This window comes from Oncorhynchus gorbuscha, linkage group LG15 (assembly GCF_021184085.1).
Source record: "Oncorhynchus gorbuscha isolate QuinsamMale2020 ecotype Even-year linkage group LG15, OgorEven_v1.0, whole genome shotgun sequence".
NCBI classification, from domain to species: domain Eukaryota; kingdom Metazoa; phylum Chordata; class Actinopteri; order Salmoniformes; family Salmonidae; genus Oncorhynchus; species Oncorhynchus gorbuscha.
In genome coordinates, this window is record NC_060187.1 from 54,896,604 (window position 1) to 54,914,295 (window position 17,692).

The 17,692-nt window shown below is 44.5% G+C and overlaps 1 protein-coding gene and 1 long non-coding RNA gene across 7 annotated transcripts; one reads left to right on the forward strand and one right to left on the reverse strand.

Moving 5' to 3' along the window:
* Window positions 1-3,337: 3,337 nt before the first annotated feature.
* On the reverse strand, window positions 3,338-17,692 carry LOC123997521 (syntabulin-like). 6 transcript variants are annotated; one of them, XM_046301859.1, is made up of 8 exons: window positions 17,597-17,692; window positions 12,743-12,797; window positions 12,267-12,444; window positions 11,738-11,932; window positions 7,507-7,606; window positions 7,011-7,151; window positions 5,204-5,356; window positions 3,338-5,065 (listed from the first exon to the last, which is right to left on the reverse strand). In XM_046301859.1, the coding sequence occupies exons 2-8, from the start codon at window positions 12,764-12,766 to the stop codon at window positions 3,946-3,948; spliced, it is 1,911 nt and encodes a 636-aa protein (XP_046157815.1). In that variant the 5' UTR covers window positions 12,767-12,797; window positions 17,597-17,692; the 3' UTR covers window positions 3,338-3,945. The 6 variants fall into 6 exon arrangements, with proteins under 6 accessions (XP_046157815.1, XP_046157813.1, XP_046157811.1 ...); XM_046301857.1 differs by lacking the exon at window positions 17,597-17,692 and adding an exon at window positions 15,016-17,118 and having other exon boundaries at window positions 11,738-11,878; window positions 12,324-12,444; XM_046301855.1 differs by lacking the exon at window positions 17,597-17,692 and adding an exon at window positions 15,016-17,118 and having other exon boundaries at window positions 11,738-11,878.
* Window positions 10,431-11,686, forward strand: LOC123997522. The gene is made up of 3 exons (XR_006832126.1): window positions 10,431-10,858; window positions 11,025-11,219; window positions 11,386-11,686. It is a non-coding gene; the product is annotated as an uncharacterized LOC123997522 (long non-coding RNA).

A 17,692-nucleotide genomic window follows, 5' to 3' on the forward strand; every position in this document is an offset into this window, starting at 1 on the left:
TATTGCATTATGAATAAACCTTTTACGTGCCTGTAGCCCAGTGTCATTCGATATGCTTGTTCTCTAACTAGATTAATAGGGCATTTTAATCTCATGCAAGGCAAATTCCTTTCAAATGCTTTTCAAATCCAAGGTCAGACATGTAACAACATCATCACAAATTCAATGTCTCTCAAAAACACCCCTGCTTGACCAAACCACTCAAAGACTGATCATGACCTACTTTTAGGAACGAAATGTCTCACTCATCAGTTTTTCGGGAAGAGTTGGGGTAGACATCGCTGAGGGATAATCTGCTCGGTTCCTGCAGAATTATAATTATTTTTCCATTGTAAAAATGAAATTTTCTCCTCTGTGTCAGTAATAGCCATTCTAAGTAAACTATCCATATTTTATCCTGCTGGTATGTTAACCACTACTAGCTCTCTCTGGCACGATCTCAATCCATCTTTCCTGGATTCCTCACATCCGATCGCCTCCCCTCCTCAAAATGCATTGGAGAAGGTCAGAGGGGAAGGACCTTGGTCCGTCTCCTCAATTGTCTCCAATACAATTGAGAAGGATGCAGGGAGATAGGATGCATGGATTCGAAGATAGACAAATTGAGACAGCCCTGAACTCAGCTAATGCTGCATTTGTAACCAAGTGGGAGGTGGGAATTTACCAGTTGTGAAGTCATAAATAACAGTTGAATGCATTCACATGCTATGAACTCGTTGAGAAACGCTAATGGCCAACAAGCTGAGTAAACCATTAACTAAAAGTTTGGCTATCATGCCTGTAAACAAATTATGTTCAAAAACCATATTAATAGATTGCATTTTATAAAGTTTTATTGCATTTAACTGCCGAAAATGCTGTTATCAAGATCATTTCCTTAGTAGTTTATGTCAGAGGTCAACAGGTGAGAGAAATGAGAGCTCAGGATGATAAATGAGTTCCCCACTAGTAATTACCTGTTGGCGGGCCATTCGTATGTGGTAAATTCCCACTGGTAACGAACGCAGCATGACTCCACCCTCCCTCCCCATATAGATTATTCCTTCTCTTTGCTACCAGGCCTGATTGCAGAGAGAGATTACAGCAGATGGAATGATTCATCAGTCTGCTTGCACTCCAATGAACAGAGGGTCATGGTTATGTAACGAACCATCCCCATATGGCAGAAGGGGAAATGGGTTATTTAGCATCGCATGGGACTTCTCATTCCAACTCCAGTCTCAATGCATCAGTCTGCCGGGTGATTAGATTTACTTTAATCCTCACACAAACATAGATGTATCGTGACATGTGAAAACATAGTCTGTGTGTGTAAACAGTCTCTGCTGATCTGTGGCATGACCTTTCTTCAAAGATTGTCCGGACTCAGAACCACCATCTTGCACCACCACCATCTTGAAGTTCCACTCTGGCAAGTCTAATGTTACATTTACATTTAAGTCATTTAGCAGACGCTCTTATCCAGAGCGACTTACAAATTGGTGCATTCACCTTATGACATCCAGTGGAACAGCCACTTTACAATAGTGCATCTAAATATTTTAAGGGGGGTGAGAAGGATTACTTTATCCTATCCTAGGTATTCCTTAAAGAGGTGGGGTTTCAGATGTCTCCGGAAGGTGGTGATTGACTCCGCTGTCCTGGCGTCGTGAGGGAGTTTGTTCCACCATTGGGGAGCCAGAGCAGCGAACAGTTTTGACTGGGCTGAGCGGGAACTGTACTTCCTCAGAGGTAGGGAGGCGAGCAGGCCAGGGGTGGATGAACGCAGTGCCCTTATTTGGGTGTAGGGCCTGATCAGAGCCTGGAGGTACTGAGGTGCCGTTCCCCTCACAGCTCCGTAGGCAAGCACCATGGTCTTGTAGCGGATGCGAGCTTCAACTGGAAGCCAGTGGAGAGAGCGGAGGAGCGGGGTGACGTGAGAGAACTTGGGAAGGTTGAACACTAGACGGGCTGCGGCGTTCTGGATGAGTTGTAGGGGTTTAATGGCACAGGCAGAGAGCCCAGCCAACAGCGAGTTGCAGTAATCCAGACGGGAGATGACAAGTGCCTGGATTAGGACCTGCGCCGCTTCCTGTGTGAGGCAGGGTCGTACTCTGCGGATGTTGTAGAGCATGAACCTACAGGAACGGGCCACCGCCTTGATGTTAGTTGAGAACGACAGGGTGTTGTCCAGGATCACGCCAAGGTTCTTAGCGCTCTGGGAGGAGGACACAATGGAGTTGTCAACCGTGATGGCGAGATCATGGAACGGGCAGTCCTTCCCCGGGAGGAAGAGCAGCTCCGTCTTGCCGAAGTTCAGCTTGAGGTGGTGATCCGTCATCCACACTGATATGTCTGCCAGACATGCAGAGATGAGATTCGCCACCTGGTCATCAGAAGGGGTCATCAGCACTTCCATTGTAAACTGCCCAGGGGACATTGAACACAGCCTGAAAAAGCCATTGCATTTTTTGTTTGGTAAACACTGAACAAAAATGTACATGCAACACTTTCAAAGATTCTACTGAGTTACAGTTCATATTAGGAAATCAGTCAATTGAATAACTGAATTAGTCCCTATTCTATGAATTTCAGCATGACAATTGCACGATCCCTCAAAACTTAATGCCACAGATGTGTCATGTGACAAAATTACACATTTGAGTGGCCTTTTGTCCCCAGCACAAGGTGCATCTGCGTAATGATCATGCCATTTAATCAGCTTCTTGATATGCCACACCGGTCAGGTGGATTAATTATTTTGGCAAAGGAGAAATGCTCACTAACAGGGATGCAAACTCATTTGTGCTCAAAAATACGCTTTTTTGTGCACATGGAAAATATCTGGGATCTTATTTCAGCTCATGAAACCAACACTTTAGTGTTTATTTTTCGTTCGGCGTAATATGCAAAGACTCAGACAGAGCTCTGTTTAATTCATGTGAACTTGTTCCGTAGTTAAGAGCTGTTGTGCGGATGCAGAAACATGTGCCCTCGTGTTCAGGGCCGAGAACATTGTGTTCTGCCGTTTTCAGAGCTGGCCTCAGAAATGTGTGGCTTTGCAATTAAGGATCCCCTTCTAAACCAGAGATTAAACAGTAAATCCAAGAAGTCTTTCGTTTAATTTGCTCACTAAAATATCCTTCTTGTTGGCATTTAAAGAGAAACTGAAAATCACCAATTGAAATTGGCACCCATGAGAACGACAACACATCTCAATTGGTTGTAGAACAATGAAACAGAACATAACAGTTGTGGATATAGGCCATTTAGAATGTATGTTCATTATAAAATGCTTGGGATTAAAGTCTGCTAAACACTTGGCACCAGAACATGCCCAAGAGGAATCAAACATGGATGGGATTATCATGCTTTAATAGTAAATATATTAGGACATTTGATGTTAAGAGTATTACACACAGTAGCTCAGGCACAAACAAGTCTTTGTTGTTTTGAAGCGTTGGTCTCAGACACTTATCAACAATTTGTTACACATGTACGCTCTACTCCCAGGTAGAAAAATAAAGAGTGAACGTTTATTAATAAAGCTTTGGCTGCAGGTTTAAGATTATTTTGGAACATAAACCACTACAAAACACTCATTCAATTTCATCCCCACCCTCACAAATCCTAATACTTTCAGAAAAAAAACATGGTTGCTTTAAGTAGGGGTAACTAGTGCCAGCCCAGGACATCAATGATGCATAACCACCTACTCAGATTATACACAAGAGAACAGAGGGAAAATAAATACAATTAACAAAATCCCTTCACCATAAACAATGACTTAACTCACCGCAACAACTTCACACAGTGCAAAGTAACCGCGTGGGAACCTAAAGTAATAACTGTAGCATTAATATTCACAAGTGTAGAAAAACGAAATATTCAAATACTCTTTGATTAACGTCTGTTGAAGTGCTTTAAGTTGAGGGGTCGGGCTGTGCACGCAGGGGTCGTAGACCGTTACACATCTGCCCCATGAGTGACGTGACGGAGAGAGTGCAATCCCATGATGCAACAGCCGCGGATCAATGCTGCGATGTTGTAGACTGGCGCCGCCCCATCCACGCCATGCCGGGAATACAGCCAGGCCACTGTGGGCAACACTGGTACGGCCACAGCAACAAGATCAACAAGGAAGCTGCTGCTCCAATAGCTTTTGTTGACCACAGCCATCCCGAGGGCCTTGCAGGGCTCCTCACTGCTCACCTCAAAATCCAGCTCCTCCATGAAGCGCATGGAGACCACTTCAGGGTCTGAGCAACACAGCCCTGAATTACTTAACATATAAGGGCTCACTGGCAGAACTGGAATGGGCTGGCAGGAGCTAGGCAGGCTTAAGGTGGACGGGATAGGGGCCAAGTCTGGGCCCTGCTGTGCTGGGATTTGTAGGAGGCTGGTAGAAGCTGGAAGGAGAGCATCTCCAACTGCACCACCATGGAACTTCAGCAGCTGCAGCAGGAGGGCGTGCAGGTCAGGAGGGAAGGACAACATCTCGGTCTGAACCGCCTTCTCCTCTGGAGCAGGGAAGGGGAGTATGCTGCAGCAGAACGTGTTGGAGGGTGGTGGAGGCAGTGGTGCGATTCTCTCCTCCAGACTGTAGAGTAGAGTGGACACCCCAGGACCAGCCTCTGGGTGGCAGCGTAGCTTACCGCTAGAGTCCACTTCTGTGGACATGAGCATGTGTGCCAGGTTGTCGTTGACCAGCAGCCCACAGTCTGCCATCTCCTCCACAGCCTGGTCACCCACCTCCCCCTGCTTATCATTGACAGGGGAGTCACCACAGATGAAGTCCATGGTTGGCTCGTCTTGCAGCGTGGAGCCGCTCTGGGCCATCTCCATGCTGTGCAGCAGGCACTCCAGCTTGCGGTTCTGGATGTTGATGTCGACAAAGTACTTCTGGATGCCCTTGTCCTTCTCCATCAGACTGATCTTCATGGTCTCCACAACCTGCCGGAGCTGCTTGATCTCCTTGCGTGCGTCCTTTAGGGCCAGCTGCGCCTCTACACGGTGGCACTCCTCCTCGATCCAGTCCTCCCTCATCCTGCCCAGCTGGGACTTGAGCTCCTCGATCTCAGAGTCCCTGAGGGAGAAAATAGTGTTAAGCTAGTAGTTACAGCTGTACAGGATTGCAATGTTTTTCTACACTGTAGGTGAAATGTACTCTATGGGATGCATTTAGGAAACAAGCTAAACATGAGCTGTTCACTGAGAAGGTAACCTGTCATGGACGGTGTTCTCCGCTTCCCTCAGCTTGCTTCTCAGGTGGCGAATGGCCACCTCCTTCTGCTGCAGAGGGGTGAGATACTGCTCTGGATTGGGGGGTCTGAGCCCATGGTTGTCCCCACAGGAGTGGTAACGTCCAGGGGGCATCCTTATGGGGAGAGGAGACAGGAAATGACACGTTTTCCCTGAATCACATACTGTATGTTCTGCTGGTGAGACACCATCTTTTTCTCAACATGGATACTGAGGAAGAGGACACCCCATGTATTGTACACACCGTCCTGTACGGTGTTCAGTACAACAAGCAGTGCTGAGCCCCATCTACAGGAGGCTCCATCAGTGATTTGGGGAAGGAACTAGGCCATGGGAAAAAATAAAGGGATTGGTGCAACGTGCATGACACAAAACAGCTCGTTTTAGGGAGAAAAAAAAAAGCTGCTGGGCAATGTTATTACTTAGTCGATTTTGTCTGACTGGGGATAGCACTGTCAGGACATAAGCTAACCAGCCAGCAGACTTCATGCTGCAAAAAGCTAAAATGTCAGGTTGGTCAAAAGCGGTCAGGGATGGATAGGGAAGCAATGAGGGAAAGCCCAATTTACAGTTGCTTGGCTGTAGTCTACAAGTTAACCATGCTTTTGCTTGAGAATTCCCTGAAATACCTAAAACCGTTTAAATTGACTACATGTACATTATACTACAATTATACATGAGCAGTTCTGAAATATCCTTTTGATCAGGGCTAAAGGAGGAATGATGAAACATGTGTCAGAGGATGGATTTGGCTAATATGCAGAGCAGCCCCTCTTACAAACAGGCTTAAAAGCTAGCACTATATCCTAGCAACAACCTGGGACTTGTGCTTTGATGGGAGTCTCTGCATCCCTGACAGAAATAGAACAGGCTAGCAGAAAGTAGCAAAAGAACAAGCACATCACACAAAACCCAGCCAGGCAGAAGGGAGCTGAGGGGAACAAGGGGGGGGGGGGAACTGACTACCTGTAGCAACAGAAATACAGTCATGGACGTTCTCACGTCCGCATAAGATACATAAGTAGGGATTGTGTTGAATAGGGAATGACTCGTGGGCTGAATTCAAGAGGGCTCTGGTTAGTTATTTTACAGTCCGAGCAGAAAGGCAAGGTTGAGCTTGTACGTGCAGTGCTGCAGTCATGGCAGCACAGGAACCCTGGAGTGAATCTTCTGCCACATAGCAACACGAGATCCCAGAAGCACGACCACCAAATGTGAGACAGTTAGTGGGGGGAAAAAAGGCAGGAATGCAGCCAGGCAAGCCAGTCTGGCTATTGACTGAGTAATGAAATATTCATGACCTCTTCCTCTCCTATAAACCCAAGGTTGACACCCATGCACACAGACACAATAACTATATCCAAACATGTTTATAAATTGATATAATCTTGGCATGCCCAATCCTGACCGATATAATCCCAGTCTCAGAAAAGGAGATGACAGTCCCGGCATAGAGCCTAATCTATCCACCATTTCCCCACCTAGTGAACACCCACCCCTCCCAGAGCAACAGATGCACCATTACAAAATGGACCCCTAGCCCCTTCTTCCTAGGGCATTTCATGTTGAAATGACAGGAACACGGTAGTTCCTCTTGTACTTTGATAGGCTAGGCGGAATTATTGTCATACTGCTTTGAGCTATCCAATCATTTCAGATCTAGGCTCTGTCCACATAAGCAATATGGCAACAACAAAAATACCAGAAGGGGTAACACTGGAGGCTGTTTCTGGAACTGGCCAGTGTATGGGTGTGACATGGCTGTTTACCTGGAAGGTATTTTGGGGCTGGAGTTGCTGCTGGTGGATGAGGGGACTGTCCTGTATGGGGCATAGAGCTCTGCATCGTGGGATCCTGAGGGGCTCCCTGACAGCTTGAACATTGGGAGGCTCCTGATGTGGGCACCACGACTGTGGGAGAATACATGCAGTAGTTAGGCAAAGCTAAGGAGATGACATTTTCCACAACAGTCTTGTAATGTTGTCCATTTATCATTGGGGAAGGATTTATTATTATTTTTCATAAATAAAACATACCCGCAGGAAAAGATACAGCAATAAAGAAATAGCAGAGCTATACGTTTTGAAACGGTTTCCCAGACCCAATTACATTTTTGTTGGAAGTGCATTTTAGTTTAGGATAAGGCCAAATATGGGTCTGGGAAACTGGCCCTTTAAATGTAAACACCCACTGGTGGGTAAGATATTGGTAATGGAGCTTTTAGAATGGAGGCAGTAGAGAAACAGAGCCACCCCAATATATCACCTGCGTGAGGAGATCTTCTTCCCTGTGGAGTTGTGGGCCAGGCTCTCCCCTCTCTTTAGGCTGCCCGTGCTGCTGGAGGAGCTGAAGTCTGCTTCGCTACCTGCAGTCAGACACACTGAATTGCACCTCTTTCCATTCGATAAAACCATAGTAAAGTGCTCACTGTGAATTTGTGATGAACTAACAACAAAACGGAACCTTCAACGCTGAGTGAGTCAATTGCAGGTACAATGTGCTGCCAACCAATACGTGAAGTCTGACTGTTAACGACTACTAATCAGCCAAATTGAAAAACCTCAGGTCCAACATTATTTTTCCAATCAGCAGCCTTTCTGGATTGGAACCTTGCTCAAGCCGTTGGGCGGATTCAATTATGCTGAACCTCGGGGCACCAGTACATGGCCCGTGACCTGCACGGGCAAAAGGAGTGAGGGATGTCGTCACCAAGGCAGCATGGCCCATTGTCCAGAAACATCTCATTTCCATATATTATATGTTTTAATTTTCAAACTATTTTTAATTTGGAAGGCAGATAAAGTATTTCTATCAAAAGCAATAACTTTTGCACGTGAAAACACAAAATCCTACCCAATACTCCACGTGCTTATTTACATCACTTTTGTTTCGAGCCAACATCAATGTGGGTTTCAAACGGGGTGCCCGGGCCAGATTAATCTTATCCCCTCAAATGATGGCATTCCTCTGCACAGACGTTGCTGACGCATGGCAGATTTTTACAAGTCATACATATCAGCTAACCACATCATATGACATATGTTATAGCAATCTGGTGCCCAAAGGCACAGTTGATGAAGTGTCATGCAACAATTGATTAATGCATACAATGTCTGAGCAGGGGAACACAACCATTGAATGCGTCCCAATAATTTCTCCTTCTTCCTGCACTCGTTCAGTATTCCCCAGAAATGTAAAAGCATGGGATTGGTGTAGGCACGGGCTAGAGGAAGTTTCTACCATATTTCTTATACCAGTCAGTTCCTTTCAAATCCATGAAGGGAAGTGAACAAGTGTACACCGTGCGAGATATTTAGGATGTTGTCATAGGTGGACGCCAGATTGCTATAACATATGGCATATGACGTGGTTAGCTGATATGTAAAATAGTTATCCAGGCCTTTTAAAAATCTTGGCATGTGTCAGCAACATCTGTGCAGAGGAATGCCAACATTGAGGGGATTTGATTAATCTCAATTGCATTCTCATAAAAAAAACAAATGGTTTTAGCGTCTCACCTCCTTCTCAAACACTATTGGATGAGAAAGCCAGAGGTCCTGCCACTCTGATTGTCTCCTCCAATCGGTGTTGTGCAATTGAGATTCTCTCATTCTCTCACCAAGCAAATCATTGTTGCTTACCTGCTACTGCTCAAATGACATGAAAACAATACTTTGCAGATTGTGTATACACACACAAAGCATGTAGAAATCAGGGTTGGGCTCAATTTGAATTAAAGGCAGTCAATAAATAAATAAATAAAAATAAAAATGCAAACATTTAAAAACTTTTGAAATAAATAGCTTCTACTTTTGAGTTTATCGAGAAGTAATTGAAAAGAAATGCCTTTTTTTTCTATTATTGGATTGTTATTTTAGTTTACTTCCTGAATTGACTGCCTTCAATTTGAATTGAGCCCAACCCTGGTCTACAAGAAACCATTTCACATGGTTATTTCATATATATTTTAATCTGACGTAGATCTATTTTCTAGATCTATTTCAATTGATAGTTAGACAAGTACTTCAATCAAACAAATACATATAAACATAATCAGAATTGAGAGGAAAGCCTAAGATCTTCTAGGACAACATATGTGTCACGCCCTGATCTGTTTCACCTGTCTTTGTGATGGTCTCCATCCACCTCCAGGTGTCACTCGTTTCCCCATTAGTCCCTGGGTATTTATTCTGGTGTTCCCTGTTTGTCTTGTTAAGTCAACCAGTGTGGTTTTCCATGTGCCTACTTTTTCTTATCTCGCTTTTGCTAGTCCCCTGCATGCCTTAATGCTGAATTCACCTGTCTGACCATACTGCCTGCCTGCTCTGACCTTGAGCCTGCCTGCCACTTGTTTATGATCTTTTACCTGTCCACAAGCCTACCCTGGCTCCCAGAGAACCTCGCTTACAACCTCCGGGGCGATATTCTGGGGATTGTGGAACCTGCCAGGGTTTTCTTTCTCAGTGCTCCCTCATTTTTGAGTTGCAGCCATGTTTGCCTCGGTCGACAATAGCATAGATTATTATGCTAATGTCGGGAAGTGCGCTCTCCTGGGCTACAGCAGTTTGGGAGCAACAATCCGCTATTTGTCATGATCTACGCTGTTGACTTTCGTAAATTGGCCGCCTATTCGATACCCACCTTCACGGATTATCAGAGGTGATAAAAGATTAACTAGCTGCTTGGGTGTTACCAGTGGATCTCGATTCCCTCATCGCTCTCACCATTAGGATTGAAGGACATCTACAGGAATGCTAACCGGATGTTCGTTCCTGATTCGATACGTGGCCTCAATTCCTGGAATGGGCTCACTCCTCCGGGCTTACCTGTCATCCAGGGGCTCGTCGCACCCTGGCTTTCTTCCCGACAACCGTTCTGGTGGCCCACTATGGCTCCTGATGTCTCAGCCTTCATTGTCGCATGCATGGTGTGCGCTCAAAGCAAGACTATGTGACAAGCGCTGTCTGGCCTCCTTCAGCCACTCCCTGTCCCTCATTGCTCCTGGTCCCATTATTTCCCTGGATTTTGTCACTGCCCCCCCCCATGAGATGGTAACCCCACCATTCTGATTGGTTTTCCAAAGCCGCCCATTTCATCCCTCTTCACAAGTTACCTTCATTCAAGGAGATGTGCTGCACCATGAGCTGGGCCCTCTTTCGAATCCATGGACTCCCAGTCGACATGATCTGGGTTCTCATCCCGATTCTTGAAGGCGCTTTGCATCCTTATCAGGTCATCGGCCAGTCTGTCCTCTGGGTTCCATCCCCAATCCAATGGCTAATCGCCGCAAGCCAATCAAGACATGGAGACAACACTTTGGCGTCTCGCTGCTAGTAACCCCACCACCTGGAGCCAGTAACTGGTCTGGGTGGAACATGCTAGGAACACTGTTCCCTGCTCGGCAACTGGACTCACCCCATGGAGCATTCGAAGGGTGAATCAGCCCTCGTTCTTCCCAGAGCAAGAAGGTCAACACCCTCAGCCCAGATGTTCGTTCGCCGCTGTTGGCGTACCTGGAGAAGAGCCGCCCAAGCTCTTTTTCAAGACCACCTCCAAGTATCGTCGACAAGCAGACCACATCCGGATTCTTGCTCCCCGCTATCGGGTCAGGCAGAGGGTATGTTTGTCCACACGGGATCTGCCCCTCTGGGTGGAATCCCGCAAACTTTCCCCATCTTCTAGAGTCCTTAGTCCCACTGCTGTTACCCAGTACCCTCTGTGTTCACCCTACTTTTCATGTGTTCAAGATTTAAACCCTTGTCTCACAGCCCTTCTGCTTCTAGGCCCATCCCTCCCCCCGTGCGTCATCGAAGGTCAGCCAGTGTATATACGGTGAGACACCTCCTGATGGTTCAACCATGGGGCAGGCGTTTCCAGTACCTGGTTGAGGGAGGGTTATGGCCCAGGGCAGAGGTACTGGATTCCCACTAAAGACATCCTGGACCCGGCCCTCACAGACTTTCACCGCCGTCAGCCAGGTATGTGCCCAGGTAGCATGCCAGGTGGCACCCCTGGGGAAGGGGAGGGTGGGGGGGGTACTGTTTCACCTGTCTTTGTGATTGTCTCCACCCACCTGGGTATCACCTGTCTTCCCCATGAGTGCCTGGGTATTTATTCTGGTGTTCCCTGTTTGTCTGTTGCTAGTTCGTCTTGTCAAGTCAACCAGCGTGGTTTTCCGTGCTCCTGCTTTTCTAGTCCTCCCGATTTTGACCCTTGCCTGCCTTGACTCTGAACCTGCCTGCCTGACCATGCTGCCTACCCTGACCTCGAGCCTGCCTGCCACTTTGTACCTCCTGAACTCTGATCTGGTTTTGACTTTGTTGCCTGTCCACGACAATTCTCTTGCCTACCCCTTGGATTATAATAAATATCAGAGACTCAAACTATCTGCCTCCCGTGTCTACATCTGGGTCTCGCCCTCTGCCCTTATAGTATGTACGTGCCCCCTAACCCCACCTACACAAAAAACCTGAAGCCATTCCCTGCAGTGGCCTACCTCTGGGCAATGTGGACGATCGCTGCTCCCTCTTGTGCATCGGCGGTGGTGCGTGCCACTCTGCCATCACCCTCACCCTCTTCACCTTGGTCTTGCACTCGGGAGTGGGCATGGGGGAGCCATGTGGACTGTTGTCTGACCCTGACAGGGTTTTGGAGGGGGACACAGACTGACTACTGGGGCAGCCAGTGTCATCTATGTAGACAGGTATATAGCCAAGAATATGCATGGAACACACAGCAGTCAATCATTAAGAGGGACTGAACCTTGGGATCAGAAATTGTCCTGGGAATTGGCGGCCATTAATTCTGCACACACAAATTAAATTTAGGAAGGCCCACTGGGCTAAAGAGAGACCAGCCCATCTGCCATTGCCAGTACTGCCCTGGCTGCTAGTGACAATACTGACAAGTGAAAGTAAATTCCTATTCATTTTATGTTTTCAGATAAATTTAGTGAGATTAAAATAACTATTTTTACATTTTTATGATGCACCCTAACCTAGATCTGAAACATGGGAACAACGTACCTGAGCAAAAGCTGATGGTCTGTTTGGAGTTGTCTGAGCTAATGTCACAGTCCTTACCCTCCTCCTCTGAAATGGGTGATTCGGACAAGGGTGACCCTTTCTCATTAGGGTGGAAAGGATGAAGGATCAAGCGTGGGATTCGGCTGCGGGGTCTTTCCTTCCCTGCTGACTTCTTTTCCTGAGAACCATACAGGTATCACAACTATCACAACTCACCACTTGAATTTTTGCCACAAGAACAAATCCAATTCATACGACATTCGGTGTGCGTAAATACAACTTTGCGCATTTTGTTTTTCTTGCTACATTAGCTCTGTCACAGCAGCACAATCATTAAATCATTATGGTCTACTTGTGACAGTCTAGATTAGATTATCATTCTATCACTATCATTCTCATGAAATTTGAACAAAAATATTAGTGGAATTGTTAAGATTAAAAACTATCAACTTTCAAAGTGTTGCAATGACACCCACCTCATATTCCTGGAATGGTCCCATTGTGCTTGTCACTGCGTTTTCCCCTTTGGATCTGTGAGAAAAGTAACGGTGAGGTATTTCTGTCCAAGGAATCCTGATGTGGCACACTGGCACTGAACTATTTACGAACAAGGCCGACTCTCCGCCTACGTCCACCCCTGCCTGGCACAGACACTGACCGGACCTTGGTTATTAAACCAGTGAGCCTCAAATCAAATATAGGCTACCAGATTGAAAACATTTTTGTTTTACTTGAAAATATTTTGCATGTATTTCCTCAAACATGGAACAAAGGCATGAGACCGTTTCTTAAATCCAATAAAACCCAGGTTTTACAGTCCTTCACATGCATGTGCCAGAGGAAATACAATCTAAAATCTATTATCTAGTCGTGAATGCTGCTGCAGAGAGGATCTGGGTGTGTTTCTAACTCTTCATTTAGAAATGAATGAATAAATGATGTCCCACTAGGTGGAAAGCACACAGCAGCATATTCAAACATCTCAAATCAAATTGTATTTGTCACATGTGCCGAATACAACCGGTTTAGACATGTACAGTGAAATGCTTACTAGCAAGCCCTTAACCAACAATGGAGTTTTAAGAAAAATAAGTGTTAAGTTAAAAAAAAAACAGCGAGGCTATCTACAGGTACAGAGTCAAAGTGCGGGGGCACATCTATTAGAGGGGCTGACTAAGGTTTTCCTCAGCGCCATGATTCATTCTGCCAAAAAACATAATAGAATTATGACATTTCTTCCATTTGGGATTCTGTGCCAAATAGCCTTTTTGCTGTCAACAAGATGACACCAGAGAGTAGCACCGGCAAACTGCTCACTGAATATTGAGATAAGAATGACAGAATAATAGTGTATAGTGTTTTGAGTTTATATTGATTTTCACAGACCCTATACATGTAGTTGAATTCACCCTCTCCATGTTGACATAGACATACAAAGACATCCAGGCTCCAGTACATGCACAAAATTGTATGTTTTATTAATGTTTGATGGCTGAATAACTCATGGTTCACATAATGCCTGACTGCACATTATGACATCACTCAATTCCTTATCCATTACCCCTCTCCTGTTGAATGTTGTGCCTCTCTTAGCATCATCGCTTTAAGGAGTTGGTTATGTAAGTGTGAACGTGTTTGATCTTCTCTTTTTTTTTAATATAAAAAATGACGGAATTGACCCCTAAGCTCTGATTCGTTCTCTCTTTACTGAATCCGGACTTTTTCCCCCTTAGCATCTGGACTGTGTCTCTTTATTTTGACTGCATGGCACCCAGGATGTTGATAAATGTAGCTCAGGACATCTGCTGTCCCTGTCCCCAAGCAAACACCCATCTTGAAAAACACTGTGTACCCTGACTATCATGTCTTACACTCCAGGTATGTTTTCAGCACGTAAGAGTGAAGAAATAAGTTCAACAGTTAAACCACAAAGCGATTATACTTGAAGGCAGGTTTTTATATCAGATTGTATGCACTTTTAGTCTTCTAGGTCCTACAGCCCTGATATGAGAACACCTCAAAAGTTCACCTGAAATGAGCTCAGCTTTTTGTACCTCTTAAGGCAACTGAGAAGTGTGTCGTGAGCAGCACAATAAAACAGCAGTATGCCAGCATATTATGCCTCGATATGTTTTCCTTTGGTTTCTACCCGCCTTTGGATAGCTGGCACACAGCTTCAAAGTGGAATCAGATTAGGCTGCAGGCGCAGTCTCAGAGCTACCAACACAACCATGCCCTAGCAACATACTTAGCAACAGAGGAAAATTACTGCAAGGAAGACAGGCTAAATGGGGCCAATGAAATTGGCAGACAGTTCTGCATCTAACAAGCGTGCAATAGGAGGGTTTTCCTCCTGCAACATAACAAAGGTCAATGTGGTTTACTTCGGGTGTGGCCTAGGGCAGTGTGGGGGGAGTGTTACAAGGTCAGGTGTACTCCCATATGAGCAAGCGCACATGAGCCATTGTCTCTGTACACATCAGCAGCAATCAATGTCAGGAAAATGCAATCAAGTTTGTGCATTACTATACTCAATAGTTGTTATCATATAATGTCCATACAGTGTCTCAATGCTGATTGAATCTCAGCAGGGCTTGTAAATATCCTTCTCCTGGGTCATGAGGAATGACCCAGGTAGAAGAAAATATCAAAGAAAACGGACTGAAACGGTGAGAGACTACCTGGACTTGTCAAATAAAAAGCGCATATTTTCACTCCGTTTCAAAATATTTTAAAACATTTCATTTACCTTGCAGGTAAAGGTGGTCCCTTAGCAGATAGAATCCTGGGTGGAAGGTTGACAGCCTCAGATTCACAGAGAGATGTTTTCATCTAAGCCTGCCCATGCATGCTCTCAGTAGATAAGATGCAAAACAACGTGACCATCTGCAACAAGCTCTCACAGTCTCACGTCAGAATTTGTCCATGTTTCCCAAGTGTTGAAATCTTAAGGTTAGGATTTTTTTTTAATGGTTAAGGTAAGGGAAACATCTCAAACTACTTTCTATAGCTGTATTGAACATGCAACCTTTGGTATTAGAGGTAGATGCTTACACCCATCCCCATCCCTGTCCACTTTCAAAAACATAAACCAATTTGAGACTAACAGCGCTCACTGTTGCCCCTTGTGGCTGGTTTCCACATCATCTCCTGACGTCCTCAGACATGGATGGACGTCTAATACTGACTTGTATCACGGGTGACCTGGCTGTGTTGTTCACAATGTTCCTGGCATTGGTCCTACGGCTGGAACTTACGCAATCAACTGGGTATCAAATCCGGGTGTTCTGCATATCTCAAGACTGTGTTAGCCCACCAGGCTAAAGTCTTTGGGAGTTAACATAATGTACTGTTCTGCAGGCAAGGTTACTCATCCCTTCTAGTGGTTTGCAGTTGTTTATCGCAATATCAAATCATTTCTGGGTAACAATTTTATTTACCTTGCTTTTTTTGTTTTAAATGAAAATGGTCCAAAAAATTGCTTCTTAGCAAAGAGCAATTTCTCAAACAAAAATGTAGCTAGGACTGTCTGGTAGTGATCTGAGTGGGGAGGGGTAAACTGAAATTAGCTGTCATTGGCAGAGAGGTTTGGAAAGCTCTTTGTACTTGGTCTATTCACAAATTTAACACCTGGTGGTGTCACCAAAATGCCATCCCAGTAAAACAGGCTGACATTTCAGGTGGTCTTTTCAAACAGCTCTTACACTAAAAGTGTATTATTATCATTTTCCCAATTTCACAGTATATTTCCAACACAGTGTGGAAATATATAAGACCTCTGGGCCTTTAAATAGCTGCACAGATCTACAGGGTATGGCAAGCTCATATTTTAACAAGATAAATAATTTAGTTATGAAAGCCCATTTAGTGGGTATAATGGTTTAATGTAATTCAAGTAGTTTTATTTGTTGTTTTTTTGCATTGTACTTAGACGTAAAGGTTATTTCTGAGCTGGGAATTATCTCACGATACTGCATCCTTAATCTGTTCAATCTGTATTTAGTCTGCCTGCTTGGTTTGAGTGTGCACTTTCGGGCAGTCAACTGTATGAAGCATGATATAATCCAATATTTTCCTCTGAGAGGGTTTACATATGGTATGGCACATAATCATATATTTAAAACCATATAAAAACAGAGAACATAAGTTTATTGGACAGGACAGTGTGTGTGTGTGTGTGTGTGTGTGTGTGTGTGTGTGTGTGTGTGTGTGTGTGTGTGTGTGTGTGTGTGTGTGTGTGTGTGTGTGTGTGTGTGTGTGTGCATGCAAACATGTGTGAGCATTCAGGATGATGATAGAAGCTGTGTTTCAAGGTGTCTAATTTTCTGTCTTTTGATAATGTTCACAAAGGAATACATTACAGTTTCTCCAATAAAACCACATCTGAAAATGTCCAGTTCTATTATAGTGTTTTGATAGATTTTCCCCAAATCCAACATAGATTATCCTTATCAACCTGAATGGTGTGTGTAAATACCCATAACAATGGCAAGGTGTAAAAGCTTTCACCTGCTATTGGTGGTCAATAACATCAAATTCAGTGCGTTCTAAATACACTCTAAATACTCTAAATACACGTTATTTACAGAGAGAATACAGACAGCTCACATCGGCCAATTTATGATGGCAAAACGTTCCTTAATATCCTTATAATATCTGTTTCTGCAAATGCTGACCATGTTTGTCAATGTATAAGTTACTTGAATGAAGGTTATTGTATTTTTTTTTCTTACCTGCTCTGCCAAAGTTGAATATCAAAGGCAGGCCTAAAATCAAAAGTTTCCCGCCACATGTATGAATTCTTAATGGTTTGTCAATGATTTTAGATCATTCTCACAAAATCCAGCAACGAATGCAAAACATATAGTCTAGCCCATAAACTTACTGAAATATAGCTATCAAAATATGTTTTGTCGCTCTTGTAATCCCAGAAGAAAGATATCAACGCATAGGGGGATGGTCGCCCATGGGATTAATTTAACACGCAGTTGAAATCTTTGGCGCTGTCCACCGTCTCGTGGTGCTGAATATGATCGAGCGATGTATGAGTTCAAACTTAACCTGACCGTTTTTTCAACCAGCCCCACCTTTAACATTTGGTTAGTGCGCAATAGCTTAACTAAATTACATGTATTTTACAATCATAATTTCCAATTTAACTAAATACGACAATATGCCAATGGATAGCAAATTGTGATAAGAAATGGGAAAGTAAACAACATCATAGGCTAGCTTGAAATCAGAATTACATGCGTATCGTTTTTTCCTATTCCTATTTTTTCCGAAATGTTTTCATCCAACTATTTACATAAACATATAATTGCACTAGCCTGGATGTTTGGTGATGATTCCCCCAGTTGCAAAGGATGCGGGTGTAGCCTAAATCACGGACACCACAACGAGTCCCTCGTTACTCCAGTGTTCAT

Coding starts and splice junctions, on each gene's coding strand:
- LOC123997521 (XM_046301853.1), bottom strand. CDS start 15,098: ATGAAAACATCTCTCTGTGAATCTGAGGCTGTCAACCTTCCACCCAGG. Junction 7,607..11,737: donor ATCGTCCACATTGCCCAGAG/GTAGGCCACTGC, acceptor GTCTGACTGCAG/GTAGCGAAGCAGACTTCAGC. Junction 5,357..7,010: donor AGCCCCAAAATACCTTCCAG/GTAAACAGCCAT, acceptor TCTCCCCATAAG/GATGCCCCCTGGACGTTACC.